The sequence below is a fragment of the Thunnus maccoyii genome, chromosome 1 (genome assembly GCF_910596095.1).
Source record: "Thunnus maccoyii chromosome 1, fThuMac1.1, whole genome shotgun sequence".
NCBI lineage: Eukaryota > Metazoa > Chordata > Actinopteri > Scombriformes > Scombridae > Thunnus > Thunnus maccoyii.
Window position 1 is genome coordinate 31,252,497 of NC_056533.1, and position 15,260 is coordinate 31,267,756.

Here is a 15,260-nt window from a genome sequence, read left to right on the forward strand (position 1 = left end):
CTCAAAACACAACATGTCATGTAATAATTATTTTCTTTGACATTTCCTGCCTTTTATGTCAGTCACAGGTGGGAAATATTGGGGGAGAGAGAGCAGACTGAAGGTAGGAACACAGTTACATTATGGTTTCATATCAGTGTTTCTGCTATATGGTTTTTTTCTCCACATTTTCACTACTTTTTAACACCCCTGCCTTTTACAATAACTCATAATAAGGAAGTTTCATAGGGTATCTAAGTCACAATAATAAGCAAACACAAAAAAACATAGAATATACAACAACAACTGTAAACATACTTTGAAAAACATTTTTTTCAGGATAGCTCATTATAGATATAGAAGGCTGGTTTAATGTCTTTTCAACAAAGTACAATGCGCATATTGGATGCCGTTATCACTATTATTAGAAAAGGTTTTATATTAATGGTGATATTTGTAAGTTTGGAGGTATCCATGAAAAGTTTATTTGCTTTAAAAAGCAGCTCTAAAGTCTGTTTGCTCTTTAATTCTTAGACTCTAACAAAAACATCTGACATCCAGTACGGCTGCATTAGAAAAAGGAAATTCCGTTGTGGTTTTATTGCATTGGAAATATATTGAAGTGTCATTACATCTTGAACTTGAAGGTTCTTGATCTTTGTTTAATCAGTTTTCTGGTGACATAAGAAAAAGTCAACAATATGAGAAGAATAATACATGACTAATCTCTAATGGCTGTTCTCTATTACGATCTGTTTTGAGATTAATTTTTCTCAGTACTAATCTTTTCATCAGTCATTGCTCTCTTCACACATGTACTGTGATTCATAAAACCCGTGAACGATGCAAGATGCTACAACAGCAAGGCAGGATTTGGCAGTGACTATTGCGTGCCCTCTCTTTCTCACTCTGGTCAGAGCATTCATACACTTCATGACAGCTGAGGTGGAGTGGAAAAAAAAAAACAACCCAAAACTGAATATTCCCCTCACTGTAATCGTTTCAATCTGTTCTGCCAGAACAGATTGCAGTATTTTGCTTCCCCGTTGGAGTGCTCTGTATTTCTTCTCCCTCCCTCTCGTATTTTTGCTCCTTCTCTCCCCCCTCTCCCATTATTGCAATATGGCACTCTCCATTTCATTGTCAGTCTGGGCAGCGCTGCTGTAGCTTAGACTCGTTACATTGTGCCTAGCCCACTGGCCACCTCCCTGGTGAAGGCATATGATCATCCATCATGGATAAAACATTACTCCGCACCCATGTGGCCACAAGTTCCTGCTTAAGCTGGAAATGAGTGGATAAGCACAGAAAATATGCTAGTAAAATTGGCCACCTACTATCAAAATGAAACACTCTACCTTATTTGTCAGGTCAAATTGATCGCATTTTTCTGGCCTGAGTGAAAATGGAGCATGCAAGATTAGGTGCTGCTTCTTGTTTTGTATTTTCCGGTGATCCCCAAGCCCCATTTAAGGAGTTGCAGTCCCTGTTGATTGAAAGAGCCCCTTTAAGTGGCCATGGCAATTCCAACAACAACAGTCAACCTCCTCTGGCAGGAAGAAGGCCCTTAACCACAAGAGCTGGGGCTGGAGGGGGGAGATGGGAGGTGAGCCAGGGGGAAGGCAGCTTGCGGTCGTACATCTTGGGAAGGCTGCATGTGTTGCCCAGACAGCCCCTTAAGTGACTTCACCTCATCTCAATGGTGCTCATTACGAGCGATAGAAAGCCATCCATTCAGGGCAGCAGTATAAAACAAACCAACTCCATCTGGAGAAAGGACAAGAGGGTGTCAACATGTGTTTGCGAAATTGATTGGGTTCCGTACAATACTGTGAATGGCAGAAGGTTGTACAACTCGTCATTTTTTATGGCCTCTAATTCTAACGCACTTCACTCCTCGCTGTCACAATGACAGCATTATATTATGAATTTTAATGTATCAGCAGGGTTCCCCCAAAAAATCTCTAAATATTTACTCATAAAACATAAAGAAAAATTCAAGGGTCTCCACAGTTGGCCTCTTTAAATATATTTCAATGGCTATAGCTCAAAGCGGGGCACCATGGCAAAATCCACACAGCATCGAGTATTCGTTTTGAAGCCCGTGTTTATGCCACTCGGTTTGTTAGGCCAGAGTCTCCAAGCAGCAGGCTCCTGCTGGGATGTTGATGTGAGGCCTCTGCCTTCACAAGATGGAGTCTAACAGAGAGAAGGAGAAAATTGGCAGAGGACTCTTGAGATTGCATTATCTTCTACTGTCAAATTTGTTCGAAAAGCCAGTTTTGACAAATTACACCTTCCGTCAACCTAATATCTCCCTGTAAATGTCTTTTCTCTTTCCAGTATTGCACTTGGATGTACATGTATAGCTTTGGAGCGCAGAGACTGTTCATATCCAGCAAATGAACTGGAGATAGAATCACTCACGCCTGCCTGTGAAATACGTACAATCACGAAGAATAGTGCCAGTGAACTGTTTCAGGGTGAACAGATTTAGCCAACCAAGAGCTGTTGGGCTTAATGGCTTTCATTTGAATTTCTATTCCTTTCATTAGAAACCATTGACATTTCAAGCACACCTGTATGCTATTGTCGCTGATTAACCTTTAAAAAGAAGAGTGATGTGTCTTTCCCTGAAGAGACAAAAGACCATAAAAAATATTGTCACAATGGCGTACTCTCTCTCTCTCTCTCTCTATCAGGTCTGCTTTACAATTCTCAGTTTTAAAACTGACTAAACCGACTGATGAGAAAAAAAAAAGATCAGAAAAGAAAGCAGAAAGAATCAGATAGCATGCTTGAAGCACAAATCAAAAAAGTTTGATGCCTCAGCTGAAATTAGTGTTTGATGTGCCTGTTTGACAGCCATACGTTCTTGGATTCTGTTGCTGAAAGGTTGGTTGTTTCAAAGCTGCATCATTCCATCAACTGTACCTACAGTGTACAGTATGAGAGTTTTATACTGCATACTGAATAATAAATGTAGCTCTTATGGTCCCAAAAGACCTACAGAGGGTAGATAAAAACAGAAGCTTACCATGAGAAATGACTTTGATGTAACTAAATCAACATGGGTTACATGAGTTCATCTGCAACCGATGTACTGTATATCTCTTACATATTTTTCAGCTTGTGATTCTGCTCCTCTTTGTTGATGCGGTTTGTCTCTTTTCCCGCATATGTTGTCAGGATTTTCCCATATTATCCCTTCTTGAAAAGAAATCAAAGCATCCACACACTTATCTCCACATACTTGGAATTGATGGTCTAAGTTTGTGGTAAAATAGACACTTGTCAGAGCTGCTGACTGTTCCCATTGACATATGAAATCATTTTCATTTTTTTGACAGATGCAATTGCACAGATGACTCTGTCTCTTTGAAATTCATGTTGCTTAAAAAAACTGACACTTCAAAGTGATGATTACAAGACCTCCTATGCAGTTGCAATGTTTTTACTTGTGATTAAGTTACTTGTGTCATTGGTTTATGTAGTTTTCTCTTATTTTTCTAAGTCCTGTATGGTTAACACATTTCAAACAGTACTTTTTTAACATGTACTTATATGGTAACTGATAAAAAAGTTATGTTCCCTTGATTCATACATGTCCAACTGCATCATCTATCAGTAATCATTAGGATTAAGAAGAGGAAAAGGGAAAGTGCCTTATCGTTAATTATTATTAATTATTTTATGTTATGAGGACTGACAATGTCTTGACTATGAATCACATTTTCCTGTTTTGTGGCCAAGCAGCTGCAAAATATTTGTAAGGGTGAATGTGGACAATGTGGACAAGTCTACTTCTCATATTTTATCTTTCACTAAGTCCATATTCACATACTGGCCCACATTATCATCTCTCATTTATAAATATTTCATATCCCATGTTCCATATTCACTTTTTAGTTACTCACTTACATTCTCTTACTTACTGCATTGTGCATACCTTTGCTTTTTGGTCTTTTTTTTCTTTTATCTTATTTTATCTTTTATAATTTTCCTATTTTTTAGGATGTTTGTGTGTTTGTTTTTTTTACAGTCTGTGGAAACGACAGCTAAGCACTGCACACCGCATGAATATATCTTCGAATCTTGAAAAATATGGTTCTCTTTTCTCAATCAATTCATAGGGAGGGTGTCATTGAGTCCAATACTTATTAGACTCCTCTCAGAACAAACCTCCAGACAATGGTCAATAACATGGATTCTTAGCTAATCTGACAAAATTCACACCATAACCTGAAGTAATAAGAACTCAGACTGTCATAGATCCCGGTTTATCTGGTCACTGCGAGTGCAAATCTGCTCCTCTACCCCCTCTCCATCCATTCTCGTCCTCTCCATGACTTCTGACGTCAATCAAGCCACTGGCTGTACACTGCGATATTTCAGCTGCGCACTGAAAGGTAATTAGAATAATGATTACCAGCATCCAGGAAAAGGGTGAAGACAGGGAGAGAAAGTGCTGACATGTGTGAGGAGAACTGTGCCAGGCTCTGAAAATGTGCCCAGGCAAGCACATGTATGATGGGGGTATCTGAGTGCACACCGCCTGCTTCCTGCTGAAGCAAGTTATGTGCTGTGCGGCAGGTGAGAATGCTCCATGAGGACATGTGCTGCTGCCATCTTTAGCCTGGGGTTTGGGCCAGGTACACAGCAGCTGTCTCTGTGGGTAAATAACAGACAGACACACAAATAAGCACCCGTGTATGTCGCTCAAATGTGTCAGATTAAAGCAAAAAATCAAAGCTGGTTCAGGATTTAAATGTCAGCCTTTTTCTTGGGGCTAATATGACTTAAACAAATATCTACACACACACACATAACCGCAGTAGACAGGCTGAGACACAGAAAATGAACCACACACACACACACACACAAATGCACATTAAGTCACCACAGCCACCATCACTGTGTTGACCATAACTGTCCTATCTATTCAATTAATGGTCAGTTAATTGAACTCGCATTGTAATTTACCATTCAAACTGCTCTTTTGTGTTCAGTGGTCAGTGGATGAGGTGATATTTCATTCAGAGTGCAAATAATCCTCAGGAAGCGCCAAAGTGCCACGCCAAAGACTGCGTTCATCCGGCTCTTCTATGAGCTGAGCCTCGGGCCTCTTAATCTGATCCTAAATAAGATCAAGATCATGCTGGGATTACATTCAACTCAATACCAGTATTGGTAATCCAAACCAATCATTTGAACAGAATAGCTGATTTAGTGATATTATTAGAAGAGGGGTTATATCAAGGAGCAAGATGTTTTAAATGATGATAATTCATTATTAAGTAGAAAGGAAATAGAATAGATTAGATTGGCTTCAGTTTTTTTTTCTCCACATGCAAACTAATGGCAAAACCAACCTTGTGCATCCTCGCAGTCTTCTGAAAATGCACACACATCCATGTAAACTTAAATGATACCTGGATATGTTTTAGTGTACATATGGAGGCTGCTTTTACAGGGGTTTCAGAATATTTAGAAAGGTTTGAAACATTATGCTTAACAGCTGCTTCAAGTGTGAGATAATCCACCGTCCTTTCTGTGCAGTAATCTAATGGGCATTTCCTCAACTGCATGGTTGCCATTACTTGATTCATGATGTGAATATCTCTTTAATGTTGGAGATTTGAGATTTGGTATGACCTTGTTCTTTAATCTGGAAGAAATATGTTCCCAGAACGCAGAGCAACAGGCTGTGGAAGAAAAAAAAAAAAAACACTGTTAAAGAATTAGAGGCGAGTATGAGCCCAGCTGTGTGCATGTACATAATATAATTGGCCTGTGGATGTGAACCGACTTTAACAGGCAGGTCTGCTGTGTAATATATTGCTTCATTATAAAGAGCAGAACATACTGCAAAAAGCCGTGGTGTGGTTTCATGTAGTGTGTGGAATGAATGTTTTGGTTTCTTATCAGCGGAGTAGGGATATGTCTTGTAGAGGAACAAATGTTGGCTATTATATTATAATGGCCAGTCATGTAAACCCAGCTACAAAGCAAACCATGATTATCTGTCTGACTGTACTGTACGTTGTCTTTACTGTGTGTTTTAAAGGTGCCATTACCTGAATATCTTACATGTATATAACACACTAGAGGGAATCTAGTGTCTTCTTTGGTGCATTTTTGCTCTGTGAGAACACAAAATTGTCAAGATTTGCTGAAAAAAAAATTTTTGCAGTTGTCTTTCAATAATACATGACTGGCTTTGCATTTTGAATGTGTGGTTATGTCTCAAGATGACGATAAAGCCACCATTTGCATACTTTATTTTTAAAAATGGTTTGCTGAAAAGTACAACATGTTATTGGTTCGTGTCAACCAAGAATTTGCTACAAATTACCAATATTTTTAAGACAAAAATCGGCTGTGGTTCAGATTTGTTTTTGCAAAATTAATTTCAGGAGGCAAGACTTTTCCAAGAAGGGCCTAATTGATTTTGGAATGAAACCCTTAATATGTAAATCTGAGCATTCATATGTAAAACATGTCTTGTTATCTTAGCCTCCTGTTACGTGCACCTAACCCTGCTTAACAGTATCCACTCCTACTCACAAGGGTTGGTGTGAGATGTATCTTGGTGCATTGCCGAGGTATGAATTAAATTATAGGCAAAACCACAACACCAGACATAGGCATCTTCAAGCAGTTCATATGATATGATATACAGTATAAGACTTATAGATTATTGACTCTGTTTTGTTGGTCAACAATCAAGAATTTGGCACAATCTGGAGCAACGTTCACTTTATCATGTCTGTGGTTAAAGTAGGATGATTTAAATGTACATTAGTGTATTATTTTATCATTATTGGTAAATTACATAAATCTTATGTCGAAATCTGAGATAATCAGCCTCTCTGAAGACATGCAATCAGTAAATGTATGTAATTTGTAGATGTAAAGCATCCGATGGATCCACATTCTAAATAATTCCAAATAATTTGTTGTACTTTCATTCCTTGGTATATTTATTCATTCACTCATAATTTACTTGCCTGACCCCTACTGCCCGCCAAGAAACATGGCAGTACAGTCATCGGATGACACACTGAATCATTCATGCCTTTTCTTCTGCAGTGCTACTAAAGCATGTGGTGCTTTATGTCCTTGATTTCTTCAGATGTGTTCAGGGCCAATGACAAGCACGGTTGCATGAACTGGGTTGGAATTTCTGAGAAACCTAGTCCTTGAGTTATAATACTCACAATTTACTGGGATAATTTCGTTTACTCCTGGGATATGACTGGTTATATTTGTATTACAAACCGTAATGGAATGAAAAGACCTGACAAATACTTTGACGAATGCTTAAAGAAAACATTGTTGGACCAAAAGGTGAGCCTTGAGGCACACCGTGCAATCAGTGAAGCAGAAAGAAAGTATAATTAATTGAAAGTGAAAATGTCATGTTTGACAGGTAAAATGAGAGTAGATACAGGGCAGCCCTAGGGATATCAAAACAGAAAGAGGCTCTGTCATGCCCACAGGGGAGCTGGTCATGATTAATATGTCATGGGGTGCTCAAACCAGTGGAGGGAGCTGTTCCATGTTTCTGAGTGAATGGCTTTGTTTTATTGAGTGATACAGCAGTGCTGGGATATCACTTGTTTGCAAACAGGCCACCCTTCTCCTTTCCTTTCTCCCTAAAGCCTAGTCACAAGCTGAAGGAGAATACAGAACTTGTTTTCTTTGCTTTCATACTTCTGTTTTATTTAACTACAAACAAGCAGCTGCAGTCACTTGTTATACCAGCAAATAAAAAGCTTTTTTTTTTCAAAAGGAAATTGATGCAAATGTTAGATTTCTCACCTTGGATTAACAGCCTCTCAATTCCCCTTCATCCACAAAAACAAGGATTTTTTTTTTAATCTCTTACTTCATCTCCTGCCTCATAACAATACACACCACCCCCGGGATTATTTTAGGCAACTTGATCTGAAATTTAAGGGACTTAATCCTATCTTCTTATTTCCAGCCACCATGTGACATCATCTGGTGGAATCAAGTTACAGATGTTGGCCTTTGTGTCTGTTTGGGTTTCTGTGGACATTATTTTAAACAGGAAAAGTTTTTTTCCCCCCACTATTTTGGGCTATGTATAAACTAGTTATGAGGACAGCTGAATGTGGCGTGGATGTGGCACTGCAGCTCGCTTTAGGTTTACTGTATGAAAGCTGTTTAATCACAGGATTATAAGATAAATAAAATAAATACCAACGCTCATGATTTTTTAATTTGAGAGGTTTTGAGCAGTTTGTGTTGAAGATGAACAATATTTGAGTCACAAAACTAAGAATTGATCTTTCCCTAATGAAAACTAGATATAGGCCTAACTCTTCGGTTTGTAACTAACTAATGGTTTTCTCAATAAGAGTTTAGGACTCTTAAAAGGCAGTAATGTGTAAATATCTCTTTGCTAGTCTGACACTATGCAACATAAAAATTTAAAGGATAGGTTCACAATTTTTCAGGCCTGCTGTACATCAACAGTCAGGTGCCCATATGAACATTGAAAGAGGTTTTCCTTGCTGTGATCATTCCTCTTGTCCATACTGACTATCAAAAGACCCCATTCAAACGTGCTTTCGATGTAAGTGATGGGGGCCAAAATCCACAGTATGTCCACACAGTCATTTTGTGCAAAAATGCATTTAAAAGTTGATCTGAAGCTTATATGAGGCTTCAGCAGTCTGAGTTAGTCATATTAAGTGGATATCTGCCACATTTACAGTCTTTTTAGCATCAAATTCCCTCTTTGTGTTTCCCTGTTGAGCTGTGGTGGAAGTATAGTAACAAAAAGAGGGACTTTGGCACTTGTTTTAAGAAAGACTTGAAAAACTGTGAACCCATCCTTCAAGGTATCATTAGGTACATTTTTATTATTAATATTATTATAATAACATGCTAATGTTTTGTTGCATCACACATGCAAGGAAATTCCACTTCTGGCTGCCATCTTTGTTTGGTTTTTGCAAGAAATAAAGTCTCGTCATTCACCTTTATTGTTACATCAGGCTGAATATTTGTCAATTCAGGCCAGAATTGTTCTTTGACGAATCTAGAAATGTTTTCAAAACAGCAGTAAGTTTCTACAAACTCAGTGGAAGGTTTTTCAAAGTTTTGCTTTTATTTATACTTCAGAAAAACTGCTAATAGCCAAAGACTAGTGTTACATATTAATATCTTTATGTATGGTGTGAGCCATAAGACTTCATGGTTTAAATGCAAAACAGAAATGAGCCAACTTAATGGACCAGTGTGTAAGATTTAGTGGCATCTAGCGGTGAAGTTGCATATTGCAAGCAAATGAATACACCTCCCCTCCCCTCCTCCTCCCCTTCCAAGCGTGTATATTAACCTACGGTGGTCACGAAACTCGCGAAAATCGCGAAAGGCCTTCTCTAGAGCAAGTATTTGATTTGTCCGTTCTGAGCTACTGTAGAAACATGGCGATGCAAGATGGCGGTCTCCATGGAAGCGGACCGTTCCCTACGTAGATATAAAGTGCTCATTCTAAGGTGACGAACACACAATGATTATTATTTTCAAGTGATTATATACTAATTAAAACATACTTATGAATACTATATCCCATTTCTGCCAAGTCCGTTCCGATAGATACTACTAAATTCTACCTACTGCACCTTTAACTTGTGTCAAAAGCTGAGAAAGTGCTTTCCAATGATTACTCCCAACCCTATCACATTACAGAGTGGTTTAATTCAATATGACTTTGGTTAATATGAAATTTATGGATTAATTGAACTTGTAAGTTGCAATTCATCTTATAGAAATAGAATATATGAGTTTCCGACTTATTAACTTGTTATTAACGCAATATAAAGTGTCACATTTGCACATACATTTTAGCACACCGGTAAACCCATACATCCATGAGTAGACCTGAGGTACAGTCCCACACCATATTTTAGTGTTTGCCTGAGCACACAGACAGACAGCCAGGATCCAAACTTCCGTGTGACTCCACACCCTGTTTTCCGGGGAGCCGGTGGAGATCCAGCCCTTCAACACGCTGCTCTCTCTTACGTCCCGTCCGTGAGCAGTGAGCTGGCCGCGGCGGAGATTTCTCCTTCTGGTCGGATCGTATCTTTTCTCCCAACTGAGCTCTTTTCTAGTCTTTTTTACGCGCTTGTCAGATATCGGAGTAGAAAAGTCGGCGCGTCGGTGCTCAGTCGCCCGCAAATCTTTTTGTCCTTGCGCTGCGCCTCCGTGGCAATGGATTGATTTCAGTGTTTTTTCTCCGACCTCTGCCTCGACCAAGTTGAGAAAACAGTCTGTCTAACCTGCGGCTCTCTCTTTCCAGCTACATGTTTCATCCGGCCAGTTTTAAAAGTACCTGGTTCCGGATGTTTCTGCACATTTTGGGACTTTGAACTTTTTTTTTTTTCCTTGTGCATTTGCAGGAGGTGGCCGGGGATTTTAAGGATTTCTTTTTTAAAATAAAAAGCTTCTCCTGGGTTCCCGAAGCCTGCAAAGATTTATTTGTGAAAAGTGATGGCCGAGCGGGGAGCTCTGTCGCTCCTCTCTCTCCTCTGTCTCACCTTTCTCTACACGGAGACCACCGCGGCAAAGCATGTCGACAAAGGTAAATGCCTGAAACACACTCTGCTCTTCTGCTGTGTGTGTGTGTGTGTTTTGCTTCCTTTCGCCTCGATTGAAGGAACTTACCTACATTGTATCACGAGTTTGAAAAAAAAAATGAAACACGGAATGCAAGCTGTTGGCTCTGAAAATCAGACATGGAGCCAGAGTTCAGGTCAGCCACTCTTTCACCATTTTGACAAGTTTAAAAAGCAGGCTACTTTTTCATAACAAGGCACACTAAATTTACTCCCAGACCAACCCTATTTCAGGGCAGTAAAGCAACACGCTCCTCCACGGTGTCCTTTTACTGCTGATAGGTTTCTCTGTTTGTCTTTCAAAGGATTCATAGACATGCGGTAGGATCTAGTTGTCTCGTCGGCTTGTGTGGATATTTGGATTTTGATTTAAAAAAAATAAAAAGCTTCTCAACAAGCACAGGTGTTTGTTGAATTTGAAATCGACCATGTTTGACCAGCTCTGTGGCCGTGGAAATGCAAAGGATGGCAGGAACTTGAATCTAGAGAAAATACACTATGCAAAGAGTCATTAGCGCTTACTGTCAGGTAATAAGCTGGCATCATCAGTCCAGCAGACATCTCATTACCTGGGCGTCAATACATGTTTAGCTGATGGATAAACAGAACCCAATTCATTTGCTTCTGTTAATTGTTTGGAAGTGAGGGCACTGCACTGCAGTGTGCAGTTCAGTATTTTTTTTTTTTTTCAACTGGTGGTGGGTTCTGTAGTGAAACATTTCACTGTGATTTGAGTCTCTTGTGTTCTAGCATAGCCCACCACAATCTCCTGTAAGCACTCTTAGACAGGAGTGTCTGAGATAAATTGGAGAGCCATGAGAAAAAAATGTATTTCTGGCAGTCATTGGAGCGCAGAGCTCCAGCCCTTATCACACACCTCATCGTGACAGAGTCATATCTTTATCATAAGCTATCAAACACACCAGCATGTGGCCTGGAAAATAGTGAATATAACTGAACATGGGCAACATGGGCCAGTTTTTTCCGTTATTCCCATGATATGCACAAAATAGTTGTGTGTGTATGTGTGTTTCAAAAAAAAAAAAAAAGGCAGTCCATGTGCCTTTGAAAACTTGTTGTTTATTATGCCGGTTAAAAAAAGAAAGAATGAATGTGCAAAGAAGACAGGCCTTGGAGTGACGGGCCTCTGCTAGCTGTTGGGCTCTCTTGCGTGTGGAGCCTTGATGAAAGACCCTCTCCTGCATGAAAAGCGCTCTGCAGTGGTGGAAGGGGAGATAGAGAGGGAGAGAGAGAGAGAGAGAGAAAAAAAGCCCCTCCTTGGCTTTGCTGGAGATCAGTACAAAAGAAGGAGATGGGGGTAGGGTGAAACAGGCCGACTGTCTGGAAAGTAATAAAACCAGGAGATTAAGGGGACCAGGGAGTTCCTTTGGGAGCTTTGATTGATTCCAGAGAATTGGACTGGGACCCACACGCAGAGAGAGTCTCAAATTACTAATTGTGGGGTCCCCCCTCTCTGAAAATATGTGTTTATTCAAAACACATTTGCTTGAGGTCCTTGCTGTGGCCAGAACTTTATCTTTCTCAAAGTTGGCAGAGTTGTAGCCCTAACTTCGAGTTTCAGTCTGTCTTGTTTGGTTTGGGGACAGATGCAATAGATAGTCTTACTTTGTTGTTGTACTTTGAATAACCTGTAAAAGTTCAGCCAAATTAGAAGCTGTATCCTTAGAGCTTCCTCCTCTGCAGCTCCCTTCAAGTTGTTATAATTAAAAAAAAAAAACCTCTAAAAAATTTGGCTTTTGTAAACAGGTCGTTGTTAGAGGAGTGTAAAATCCATTTAGGCCCTATCTTATCTCTGTAATCCTGCTGGGAGGGAATTGTGTGCTGATTGTCTCCCAGCGGACAATGCAAATAACTCACTGAAATGTGTAAACATTTGGCAACCCTCTCTGCTCTTACGGACCACTCTCCAGGGTTTTATCCTCACAGACCACCTCAGATGCTACATTGCCCAGACTTCATAAACAACTGTCGTTTTCTTTGGCGCATTTAAGGTCTTCTCTGTGGACTCTGCTGCTAAGAACATAATTTACCACCTTGTGTTGTTGTGTTTACAAAACCCTGGTGGTCCTACAGCCAGGTTTTTGGGGAAGAGTACTAGGAAGGCTTAAAGTTGGATTTTATTCTACCTGAATTCCAAGAATTAGAATGAATCCATCACCATCATTTCAGTGTCTATCACTATGCAAAGAGTAGTAAAAGGTTTTCTTTGCTACCTATTTCTACAAATTACTACTTAATCTTGAGCTTAAAATAGCTGATCATTTTCCACATGTCCACATCATCATGTGACCAGTTGAGAAGGGGCATCATACAGTGTCACCTGCTGTGTCTGCCACACAGAGTATGCTGTTTACTGATCATTTATTTATGGGCTCCAGTCGTTCATAAAGTCCTAATGACCTCCATCCACGAGAGAAGGATAATTGCACACTTTGCCAAGTGTTTGATTCATCTGCTTCACTAATGAAACCACCCCCATTAAGAAATGCTACTGATCTGCTACGGCCAGTGATGTGGAGGCTCAGTTTGTTGCTGCTCTCGGTGTTCTCGGTGAGGTCAGCAGTTTGAGATCATACTCAAGAATATCAGCGTGTTTGTGCTTTGTTCCTCTATGCTATTCCAGCTGGTAAATCTGCTTGTGCAGGGTTTTTGGGGGGTTAAATGACAGCAATTATTGAGATAATTAGCACTAACTGTCATAGCAGTTTATCACATGTAATTGGCAGGAGGAAAGATGGATCAATATCCCCTGAATAGATGGCATCACATCTGCTGTTGCATCTTTTTTGAAGGGTGGGGGGTCTGTACAGTGTAATCACCCGCTTTTGGCTTTAAGCTGTCTGTTTGGCAAACCAGAAGGACTTTGTTTCATTTTAGAAGGTTCTCCAGTTGGTTAATTTGCTCATATATTGCTGTTGTTAAAATATTGTGTATAGTTCACGTTGCACCGCAGGGTTTATGTAGATGTTCAGTGAACCTCTTAACAGTGCGACTGTTAAATACAAACTATGCTATGTACACAACGCTATGTTTAAGTGGGTACTTATGTGACATATCTTTGGAAAGCTAAGATTCTTGTAATGCGATTGATGCAAACCAGTTCAAGGTACAATCACAACAGCAGGTACAATCAACGCCTCTGTCAGATAACTGACCATCAAACAAACAATTACAAAATTGGGGTAACTCACCTATAAAGCCTCATTTTACTCCACCGATTGATAAAACTCTTGTTACATTGGCAAACGTCCAGTCGATCCAGTCCAGTAAAATATCTAGTCCAAAACACATTATTACATCAATAAATGGCCCGGGGGACGTGCCCAATTTTCCTAATTTTCTTTTCTAATTTTGTCATAACTCGAGTTAGCAGGTAAACATTAGCAATATCATGGTCTGAAAATGGCAGCTGCACTCTGACGCTTCGACTGACACCTCGCTTGACCCAATAGGAGCTTCCACGTCCTGTCCACAGCCTACAATTCCCAACGAGAGTCCACGTTGAAAGGAAGCGCCTGACCCTCTTCTTTCGTGTAAAGACCGAGCCAGTTGGAACAGATGACCGGAGCTTTTGTATAGCCAATGAAATTCCAAATATGACAATATACAGTTTTAATGGGTTCTATAAAGCCACAACAAGGAAATTATGTAAATTTAAATAGTTCTCTGTATGTTACTTTTTATATAAACTGCTTTTCCACCGTAGCATTTGTTTTGACTCTTTTATATGCACAATGTTTAGTCCCAAGAAGGGAAAAAAGCATCATAATGTGTTTATGCTTCAGTTATTCTGAAGCAGGGGTCCTTTGGAGTCTCTAAATTGCCTTTTTCTTGTGAAACGCCAAGACATACCCTTAGAAAAACATGTGTAATATATTCATTTTCAGCGGTATTGTTATTAAGTTTGAACTTGGACTAGGTCTAGGCTAAATGTTGTGTTTTCCAGCTAATAAGTCCCAGCTATATGTCATCTGCAGGCATCTGTTTGCAAAAAAATACTGATACGGAAATACAAACTCAATGCCAGTAGCAATGATTCTGTTACTGTTGGGGGAGGAAAAACTTCAGAGTGTTTCAGCCGTGCACATGATTCAAGAACAGCTTTCAATTTACTTTGGGTATGCCTGGGATAGGCGTTTTAGGCTAATTTTACAGGAATTTACAGGAATGGTAGCAAGGCCTCCATCATTTGCACAATGGAAATAATGCATGCCTTGAACACACATGGTTTGATCCCATTTCTCACCATATCAAACTTTCACGCATCAGCTGTTATTCTGGAGGTTTAATGCTTGTACCCCAGATTGAAGCTACATGAATTATCTCTCCACACTCTATGAATTTTAATCCAGTATTTTGCCTTATGTTTATTGATTGCTATTCAGCATGCTTTTTAAAACAGTTTCCCTAACTGGCATTGTTAGCCTCTGGTGTATTAGAGGCGTAGAAGACTAGGCTGGTTTGCTGGTTGCTCTTGGTGGTAGAAGTGGGGGGGTGGTGGGGGGCTGTTCTGAGTGGAGAGGAGCCAAGCTTACGTCAGTGGTCTAAAACCCAGAGCAGATCATGGACAAGTCTGTGGCTTCTGCTGCCCCCCTGCTAAGATGA

At 39.8% G+C, this 15,260-nt stretch overlaps 1 protein-coding gene across 10 annotated transcripts in view; it reads left to right on the plus strand.

Annotated features, from left to right (window-relative positions):
- The first annotated feature begins 9,363 nt into the window (after positions 1-9,363).
- The window catches only part of neo1a (neogenin 1a), a 160,007-nt gene continuing 154,110 nt past the window's right edge, over positions 9,364-15,260 (plus strand). For 9 of the 10 annotated variants that reach the window (XM_042415493.1, XM_042415498.1, XM_042415495.1 and 6 more), the window contains exon 1: positions 9,605-10,600. In XM_042415493.1, coding sequence (XP_042271427.1) covers positions 10,510-10,600 — 91 coding nt within the window. In that variant the 5' untranslated portion in view covers positions 9,605-10,509. Of the gene's footprint in view, positions 9,513-9,604; positions 10,601-15,260 lie in introns of those variants that run through there. The other variant, XM_042415494.1, reaches the window with a different exon arrangement.